Below are 11,285 nucleotides of genomic sequence, written 5' to 3' on the forward strand. Positions count from 1 at the left end.
TTGAATCTTGTAGGCAGTTAAACGAAGTCTTTTATGAATTACCTTATGGACTGTTGATCTTGGTAACCCCAACTCCAGACTGCGTCTTGTTAACGATTTCTTAGGGCTTCGAGTGCATGAAGCTCGGATTCTGTCCACATTCTCTTGAGACACACGCGGCCTACCCGGCGACTTTTGCTTCAAAACATTTCCTGTTTCCTTGAAGGCACTTAACCACCATAGGCGGGTTAACACCATAGCTACGTCGAAAGTTTCTTTGTACAGTAACAACAAAATTAGTTTCTATGAGCCAAATAACACATTGAGCCTTTTGTTGAGGCGTCGCCATAGCGCGGCAGTCCAGACGACACTGACTGCCTGCCACAGCCGCTACGTCATTTCAAGGTCAGCGCTGCCAACTGTTGAGAGAAACATTCCCAATTGGTATGAGTAAAACTCTTTGAGCTGCTTGTTTCAAAGGAATTGATCAAATTTTGCTATCTTTTATAGTTGAAAAAATATTAATTTTTTAAACCCCGGAGTTCTTTTATAGACACCCTGTATATAAAAATTAATGTCTGTTTGTGTGTTAGTTTGTTTTGTTCCCTATATACTCGAAAACTACTCGACAGAACGGCATGAAACTTTGGGAATATGTTGTGTGAATATTGGGGATGGTTTCTGACCAGAAATTTTAAAAGGGGGGCTAATGATAATTATATAATGATCCATTTTACAGACCTATGTTTTCGAAATTGTCGGCCGAGCGGCTAACGCAGAACAGGAAGATCATCATGATTCAAGATCATGTTGTGATAATATGATTTAGCATCTAAACTTACCAGCTGTAATAAACACGTCACTCTGTGATAAAATTGGTTACTGGTATTAAAACGGTAGTTTTGAGCACACATAGGAAGTGCTTAAATATTGATTGTCAGATAAATTTCATGATTCACCAAATAAAGTCAAGTATGACATGAGATACATTTTACTTTGACGTCACTCTGTGATAAAATTGGTTGCTGGTATTAAAACGGTAGTTTTAAGCACATAGGAAGTGCTTAAATATTGATTGTCAGATAAATTTCATGATTCACCAAATAAAGTCAAGTATGACATGAGATACATTGACTTTTTGGTGGTACGAAGTTCGCCGAATAAGCTAGTATTTTATGAATATTTATTGGAAATGCAATCAAATCGATAGTGGCAGAGTGATAGTAATAATAGGCAGATTGAGATTAAGTTTGGGATAACATTTCCAGAACTTGTACGTCAAGCTAGCACGGCTAACTTTATCATTGTATATATCTAAAAACCAAATATGGATTCTCAAGTAGGCCTATCAGTGTCCGTTTCCGGTTCAGTAAAAATATTCTTCACGTGATTTCTAATGGGACAAATTCATACTCGTTCGCCGGGCTGGAAGGGAATAGTCCCGTATAGTCCTAATATAATAGAACTTAATATTTAAGACCTTATGGACCTTAAAGACCTCAAGTTATAGACCTTAATTTTCAAGACCCTAAGTTTTAATATAACATTAGAACTCACAGGAAATATATTTTGACTAAACCAGACACGTTGACTGATATGTATACATAAATATATACTAACTCGAAATAAACATATAAATATATACTAATAACTTGACTCCCTAATTGGTTGACGAAGAGAGCACAGCTCCTCGAAAATTTCCAAACAATAATGTAAGTTTCTAAGTGTTTTTACTCTATCTAGCATCTATGTGAGTTTCCTGTTTTTATATATAGATAAAAGCGAAATGGCACTCACTCACTCACTGACTGACTGACTCACTCACTCACTCACTCACTCGCAGAACTAAAAATCTACCAGACCAAAAACGTTCAAATTTGGTAGGTATGATCAGTTGGCCCTTTAGAGGCGCACTAAGAGCGGATTTGGAAAAATTTCCAAAGATACCCCCAAAATCTGAATTTTTCCAGCGTTTGTTAGTGCTTTCTCAGCTTTATCGAGAACAAATGAACAGAAAATGTTCCAATTTAGTACAGAAGCTAAAGCTAGGGTGTAAAAATGTAGTGATAGAAGGAATTTGAAATAACGCCAAAGATAAGCCCAAAATTAGCGTTTTCTTGCGTTTTCTCAGTTATTTCATCAAGTAATAGACAGAAAATGACCAAATTTTAGACAGAGGTTTAGGTAGGGTCTAAAAATGTTATGATGAGGTGACATTAATATTTCATCAAAGATACGCCCAAAATCAGCGTTTTTCTCTGCTTTTCTGCGTTTTCTCAGTACTTTGACTTTCTGATGGAATGAAGCATGCTCAAATGAAAAATGCAGGTGAGCGAAGCGAGCCCGCTGATCTCATTTCTGGACGATCTAGTCGGGGGTCCAGGGGCGGCGCCCCCTGGCTAGACGGATATGGCGAGCTAAGCGAGCCTGACGGCTAGTTTATATTATAAAACTGTAAAGTGTTTCAGTTATGTGCTACAAATAAATATATACTAATATTTATTAATTTATGTGGGAATTCAACGATATGGTATAACTCAAGACTTGAAATACAACTGAGTCACTGTCAATGTGGTGGAACCGTTCCATAATTAAATAAAATCACAAATATATTGTCAAATTCTACCGTTTTTTTTTTGTTTTTTTTTTTTTTGGTACAGGACCATGGTTTCGTGACAACACAGGTCACATTTTCAGTCAGCTTGAAACCTGTGTGGTCGCGAAACCATGGTCCTGTACCAAAAAAAAAAAAAAAAAAAAACAAAAAAAAACCGGTAGAATTTGACAATATATTTGTGTTTTTATTTCACTTGAAATACAATTACTCCACGTCTAAACAATCAGATTTTAACAAATTTGGGTGGCCACTAACGACAGATGTGGTGTGTTGAACATGTTTGTACACACATGTCATCATACATTGTTGTGTCATCACAGCTAAAGGATTTCAGAAAATTTTTTGATTGAATAAAAATACTAAGAAATTGTCAAAAATCACAGATTTATTGATACTTAGAAACACAGGTTTCGGTTATTACATCATTGTCAATCTCTGATAAACTGTCAAAGATTCAGTTTATCAGAGATTGACAATGGTGTAATAACCGAAAACGGTCTTTCTAAGTATCAATAAATCTGTGGTTTTTGACAATTTCTTAGTCTTTTTCATTCAATATGAATAATTACCACAATATCAACTTCTCAACTACACAAAAAGAAAAAGAAAATTTTTTTGAGGTTAGGTATCTTCGATTTTTGTTATTTTTTTCTTCGTTGGTCTATGAGGTTAAATTATCTTTGTATCATTATAATTTGTAATTTTCCACTGGTTTTGAAATTCCCTACGTGACATATATATTGCCTTGCTTCATTTCAACACCTCTAAACAAACTAACAAGTTTCTTATCCAAACATGTGATAGTTTTGTAGATGAAGAATTCTTAGATAAAAACATTTTTATATGGTAGCCAACTTCAGAATAATTAACACATTTTTTTTTTGTATGTATTTCACAAAGACCTGCAGTCAATTTTTTTTAAAGTAAATATTCAAATTCGTTTACTTAATGACTGTAGTACTTTTGACCGGTTTATTTATTGATATTGGCTATTTATTTTATGTTGGAAGCTGCTGTCAAACAGCTGTTTTTTTATCGAAGCCTCTCGCTAATGACACAACATACATGTGTTTGTGTATACACTCATATTCAACACAGTTGTCTTGTCGTTTGAGGCGACCCTTAGATTTAAGTGTAACATGGAGGGCGATCCTATGGGTTAGCTGGTTTATACAAAACTCTGACGTTTTTTGCCTCTGTAAAGTCACTACTAAGTACTAACAGACACTCAAACATCACTGCTGTATAAACAGCAACATAGTTGGAAAAAGATTATTGGCACTGCCTAGTGACAGAAAGTATGGCAAGCCTTCGTTAAAGCAATGCGGTCAGTTTAAAATGAATCTCAGTGGCCCTGATGGCATATGGTTGTAGAACAGAACCCTCAAGAACCTATAAAACCTATATCGGTGGCACTGAAAGAGCCGTTGACAGATAAACATATACATCGGTAGAAAACCGCTGGTGACCCTAAACAAGGCTGGTGCAAATAATTACACAGAAAAAAATCTGGTGTGGTACACTCACACAACTTTCCTGACTCATTGAACTGTAAGCCTCATTCTTGAACGAGAATAATTTAGGGGAATAACTTAAAGACGATTGGCGGCTACACATTTAAAACTATATAATCAAACTATTGTATATATTGTTTTCAAAGTACATTTTCCTTTGTGTGAATTTTTAAATTTGATGATTTTTAAAAAGTCGTCAAAACAGCTGTTCTACTGGTAAAATATCTCGAATATGTGTTCTTTTGAATAAACTGCTCTACCTACCTCATGCACGAGAAGGAGGTTACAAAGTCCATTTCTCAAGGATGGGGTGGACCCCCTATTAGTTTCCCAGAAAGTAGCCAGTTAATAAAGCTGATAAATAACTACCTATACAGGGTATGAATTTGAGAAAAATCGGTCAAGTCATTTTCGAGAAAATCGTGATAGAAATTTAACAAGATCCATTTTTCTCGAGAATATTACGGAGCTCCTGCAATTTTCCCAGGAATGAGACTCATTTCAGTTGATAGGGTTTAAAAATAGCTATCCAGGGTATAAATTTGAAGAAAATCGTTAGAGCCGTTATCGAGAAAACCGTGAAAAACATGTTTTTTTAGTGATTCTCCGCCATTTTTTCTCTGCCATCTTGAATTTAACTTTATTGAATTTCTTGTTGTCAAATCCTCATGGTATAAGGACCTTAAGTTTGAAATTTCAAGTCAATCGGTTAATTAGGAATGGAGTTATCATGTTCACAGACATACGTACACACAGACCAACACCCAAAAATCATGTTTTTGGGCTCAGGTGACCTTGAAATGTATAGAAAACTTGAAATCAGGGTATCTTATTTTTTTCGGAAAGCAATACTTTCCTTACCTATGGTAATAGGGCAAGGAAAGTAAAAATATTTTGACGAGTAATGTCCGATTTCAACAAGCTCGAGAAGTAGTATCTTATGAACAAATAGGCCATGTTCAAAGTTTTTCCATTCGTTCAAATATGTATAACCGTTGCATTGGTCATACGATCAAAATTCCGTCTGATCAAAATCTGAATACGATCGATCATCTTTCGCAGTTGAAATATTCTGAAGTTGGCTACCATATTAAAGTTTCTTTTATCTAAGAATTCTTCATCTACAAAACTTTGGATAAGAAACGTGTTAGTTTGTTTGGATTTGTCGACATGAAGCACGTCAATATATGTCATGTAGGGAATTTCAAAACCAAAGAGAAGTAACGGTTGATTGATATGTAAATATTACTGTTTGTAAATATCACGATAAAAAAGAAAAATTGAAAGGTTTCTCAATTGAAGAGAAATAAATTTGGACAAAATAGTTGTTGAATTTGAAAACAAGATTGCTGTCATCAAAAAATAGAAATAAAGCTGTTTTAAATTCTGGTAATACGTACAGAACTACCTAATAAATCACTCACAAATAAAGACTACTCAAAATTAATTTCTGATTTGGGCTATCAGAGTCGTTGGTACATGAAAATAAGACCTACATTCAAGAATCTCTAGTGTCATACACTACACTCCAATCGTGTGTGTTGATGAGAAGTATATTATTTTATATCCTTTTCAGGGAGTCTACTTTTTTGAAACACTGCTGATTCATGAAAATACATTACAATTATTGATATTCAAATAGCATGATTCAATCTACACTGTGGTTGATAATTTTTCATACTTTGTAAAATTCGTTGAATAATTCGCTATACTGTCATTTATTGTAAATTGATGTAGGTATAAGCCAAAATATAATTTAACACACATGTAACTCCGTGCAAACAGTTTGATCGCTCGTTTGAACACCCTCACACGCTCAAATTTGATTATTGGTTTAACCAGAGATTGAATATTAATAAAGTAATCTTTTCTTAATGGTTTAACCATGGTTTAATCGTAACCGGTGTTGGTGGAAGATAATATTGGCTCATTCCACCATTGGAGACGGTTTGACCATGCTAAAATTTATAGACCGAGAGATTAGTGAAACTGGGCATAAGGCTCAACTCACACTTAGGCGACTCAGATCGAGAAGAGACTCGACTCTAGTCGAGAGCATGTGTTTTCAAATGGTGACTTCGCGGAAACTAGAGTCGACTGTTCTGGGTGTCACCATTTGGAAACACATGCTCTCGACTAGAGTCGAGTCTCTTCTCGACCTAGTCGCGTAAGTCGTGTGAGTTGAGTCCAGTTTCACTAATCTCGGTCAATACATTTGAACAATACATTTGTTATGTAAAAAAAGATGCCGATATCCGAAAAGTAAAACAGATTTGACGGTATGAGAATTACAGAGAACATCCAATGAATGAACGGTTTAGTTACCCATGTACTGTAGACGACAAGCAAACAAGAAAAAAATATATGGGTGGGAAACCTGGATATCGAATGGTAACTTGACTACCATAAATCGATTGTCCTCAAAATTCGAAATAACCAGGTCTGCTGAAGGAAATGAAAAGTCAAAAAGCTACTACGACACTAGTATGCGAAAAACTGGCTCCGTTGTACAATATAATGTTTAGGTAACACATTTTTTCAAACATCAATTGTGAGAGATAACCCCCATATGTCTATATCTTCAACAGGTTGGGCTACTCAAGATTGACTCTTCATAATGCACAGAAATGTTACTGCCTAATACCATAGAGAAACAATAGCGTAATTAGATATCCCATGGTATAGGACGTTTATGTCGCAACTTTTACTGTTATCTCAAGCCGATTACTGTTGATTATTGTCGAATTTTACTGTTCTGTTGGGGTGAGAGTGTATGAGCGGCACAATATGACAGACTACCAGCATAGAGAAACTATAGCATATTGTTTCTCTATGCTACCAGCGTCACACAGCTTCACGGGAAAGAATTACATGAACTATCGGCTTGAGATAACAGTAAAAGTTGCGACATAAACGCCCTATACCATGGGATATTTACTTATGCTATTGTTTCTCTATGCTAATACAAAGGTTTTCAAATTGTTAATGAATAATTAAAACTTCTTAATAACGCTCTAGAATTTGAATTACTACAAAATTTCGTAACTGGCACTTGATTCTGGTTAAGATCCTCAGAGCTACTGCAAGAGAATAGTTTTTACATATTTGAGAACCTACTGGCACTTGATTCTGGATAAGATCCTCAGAGCTACTGCAAGAGAATAGTTTTTACATATTTGAGAACCTAAACTATAAAACCCCTGATATATTTATCATGGTTAGCCTACACAAAGATTCTCCTACCCTCTAGATTAGTAGGTACGGATTTATCTTTTCATGTTGCGCATTGGATAATAATGGTGATGCAAGTTTTTTTGTTTGAATATCCCAGAAATTATTGTAATATCGTAATACCCATCGACTGAATCATTTTTAGTGGCCATAATATGTTCTATAGTGAGGTCCACATTATAATGGCAGTGGAGAAAGATGGGAGAACAACGTTGCCGAACCTATGTCTTGTCAATGCCTTCTATAGACGGTAGCTGATACAGGTTTATTGATGTAATACAATAAACTTTCATTATACTAACTGTTCGAAATACTAACTGTTCATTCTCGTTTGAAATAATCAATTATATTCTATTAAGCAAGAAATCATATTTTTCAATAGTTTTATAATAATAAATTTTATAATTAAGATGAAATATTAATTCTACATTGTTAAAAGACGATCGGGCAACAGCGCAAAGCGAGAAGAGATATCGATATTTGTTTGTTGAATGATAGACAAGGACAGCTATACCTTCGCCAATCAAACACTGCCATTATAACGTGAACCTCACCATAAAGTCGAACCTTATGTAAAATTAAATTTGGAGTCCAATGAAGCCGGTCCCAAGTACATATATATTCACTGGTTATTTATATATTTGAGAAAATGTGAACAATTCTGAACACTCTTATATTATATTCGTTCCTGTACCAATGATAATTTGTACTAATATTATATTCGTTCCTGTACTAATAATATCGAATCAAATCCAGTTTTATTCAATTATATATACAATCATAAAAAGGAAAACATGACCAGATCAAGGACAAAAAATATATAAAATTCATTGATCATTTACTAGATTTCGATTTTCATGAGCCACTTCCTGAAACTACCAGTAAAAGGTATAGGGTCAAACTGACAAATATAAAACAATACAGCTTTTAATTTCCGTATAAAGACTCAACTGATATATTCTGATGTAATTGCTACTTCACTACAGTTTCCAACAAAATCATAAATCCTGAATGACTCGAGATACTAAGTACAGTGACAGTGCACTGGTGAGTAGATATTTCGACTAATTTTGGCGCTGTGATGTCCGCTGCTGGTTTTTTCCTTTCATGTTTTTCTTCTGACTTGTCTCTTGTGAGCATGCCCTGCATGGTCACTTTATGGACAGAAAGTTTATTATTATTATTATTACATACATACGTAAGTTTGTGTTCTCTATTGATATGATAATACTTATCTAAATATATATCCTAGTATAGCCTATACAAATTTATTACACGTCAAGTATATATTGAAATGGCATATATTTCATTTAGATATGATAATGACATAATTATTTTATTCATATAAAAGTAACTCAAACGTCGCCTGAATTGAAAACACAGGAGAGATGCGAAATATGATCTCCAACAGGAGACGTGATACTGCCGTGTGAAACAGGCCATTGTATTGGGTCAATTACATTCTATTGAAAGTAATTACATTATTAAGTAGTTAAATTATAAGTTAATGGATTGTAACTACATCAACAGGAGACGTTAATACTGCCATGTGAAACAGGCCATATTGTATCGGGTCAATTACATTCTATTGAAAGTAATTACATTATTAAGTACTTAAATTATAAGTTAATGGATTGTAACTACATTCTATACCCCCTGATCTGAATGGTATCCGATTCCCGAATGATAATCAGAGAGTATAAAGTATATTACATTTTATACTATACATTCTATACTGTCTGTTGACAATAAACGTAGTAAAATAATATTTTTCACTTATTCAGCTGTATGTAATTGCTCCACAGATGTTTTTTGTGTAAATTATGACTTCAGATTCGGGTTCAACGTCTTGAGATAAATATTTTGGCTCGCGTTTGCTCGAAAAAGTGAAAATCTGCGGACGTCCAGATATCTGTGACTCCGCAGTAGCAGAGCTTTGGTATCGTATGCCTTCTAGAGTCCTGGTTTTGTGTTCAAAAAATTAATGTACTTTCTCTGTAAAATTACTTTATTATGTGAAGTCCAATTTGCTTCCATTTCTATGTCAAGCTAGCAGTACAAATGTATATTGGAAGATGGGTCCGTCGCATCAACTCACCTATTTAGTTCTTAATTCTAATTTTAGGAATTCTGCATACCACACCACACAGGCAAGGCCTCAGACGTTTTTTCTATCATCCTTTCATGTAAAAAACCTCATTATCATGCCAAATCATTACATTGTAGATTGTTTCTTGTTTCTAGTAAAAGATATTGATTTTTCTGTTTCTGTGATGAGATATTGTAGGTACAAGATTTTCAACAAAATAAATTTATTTTCATTTTAAATGTACTGACGTACGATATTGAATGAAAGTACAATTTACGATTTGTAGTTTTGAATAGTTGAATAATACTTTACTTTTATGTAAATTTACGAATGATAGAATAACGTACCTACGTAAACGCATGTCTTAGAAAATTAGTAATCTAACGTTCTGGATGAGTAATTGTCAGAGAAACTCTTTCAAGAATCTTATATTGGATTATGAATTTTGAATAATCTGGAAATAGGCCTGATATTCTACTCATTACCAGAATAATAACGAAAACCTAGATTAGAATTAAGAGTAGACTTCATTGCTCGAACAATTAAAATAATTCACATTTCCTGACAAAAGATCACTGACGGTCTTCTTTCTAAAACAAATTTGAGAAATCTAAAAAATAATAATTGACAGATACTCAGCCATGAAACAAAATTGATTATGATCCCAAATCCCATATTTTACATTGAAGAAACTGGCATTATCGAGCGGTTTGTCGCGATCACATGGGTTTGTTTACCAAACAAACACTAAACACTAATATTGCTCAAAACATAAATAAGAATAAATTGCACCGCGTATGCATATTATACGAATAATATTGAATCTATAACTTAGTTTAATGACATAGCTATTTCATGTTTTCAAATAAAATACCTTAATACAGTATGTTTAATCACATTTGAATGATTCAGAGTACGTTCAGATTGAAATACATTTATTCTACAGTCTGTAGCCTGAATATTGTGTTTAAAATCAAGAGGAGTTTCAGTTAAATAAAAGCTTGACCTTATCAAGATTAAACAGCCATAGTGTGAAAATAATCATTTCCATAAAATATTCATTTATTATAAAAATGTGTACAACTCTGTTGATAAATATAGTAAGTTATTATCAATACACTTTCGGAGATAAACATAACCTTATGTCGTTCACTTACAAATCATCACAAGAAACATGATACATAATTATCGAAACTTGGAAATTTAATAAGAAAGATAACTTGAATGTTTTTTTGAAAATATATAATTCATTTTTCAATACATATTAATTGATGGAATTGAAATTACTCACCAACTGCCTTGTCTGTGAACGGTTTGAGATCTCATCAGTCATTTTAAAGGAACACTATCACAGGCAATTAGGATTTATTCATTTACGATAAGATTAAAAACAAAATCACAATTTCATGAAGAACAAATTAAAAAACTCATTTTATTGATGATTGCCAACACAGAGAAGATAATGGACTTCATGACGAACTAGGAGCAAAATAATTAAAATGAAACAGAATACAGAACACAGAACACAGATGCTGGCTGAGAAATAGCATTGACCAGCAGCCAGGAGCCAGCACAGTAGGACAGGTAGCCAGTAGGCACGAGCGTTTCTTTGGAGTAATTTCTGTGGCTACTGCGCATGCGCTTTAATTGAGAAATACCAGCGTTTCCGACTATAGTAAGGTCCACGTTATAATGGGAGTATTTGATTAGCAATGGTATTGCTATCCTTGTCTATCATTCAACCAAACAGATATCGCTATCTCTTTCTCGCTTTGTTCTGTTGTGAAATCGTCTTTCAACGATGTAGAATTGATAATTAATTGACAAGATATGCCATCTTAATTATGAACATTCA

At 33.9% G+C, this 11,285-nt stretch overlaps 1 protein-coding gene across 1 annotated transcript in view; it reads right to left on the reverse strand.

Moving 5' to 3' along the window:
- Positions 1 to 11,002, reverse strand: part of LOC111046140 (jmjC domain-containing histone demethylation protein 1) — a 95,176-nt gene extending 84,174 nt beyond the window's left edge. Inside the window, exon 1 of the mRNA XM_022331632.2 lies at positions 10,722 to 11,002. Coding sequence (XP_022187324.2) covers positions 10,722 to 10,763 — 42 coding nt within the window. The 5' untranslated portion in view covers positions 10,764 to 11,002. The remainder of the gene's footprint in view (positions 1 to 10,721) is intronic.
- Between the last annotated feature and the right edge of the window lie 283 nt (positions 11,003 to 11,285).

This window comes from Nilaparvata lugens, chromosome X (genome assembly GCF_014356525.2).
Source record: "Nilaparvata lugens isolate BPH chromosome X, ASM1435652v1, whole genome shotgun sequence".
Lineage (NCBI taxonomy): Eukaryota > Metazoa > Arthropoda > Insecta > Hemiptera > Delphacidae > Nilaparvata > Nilaparvata lugens.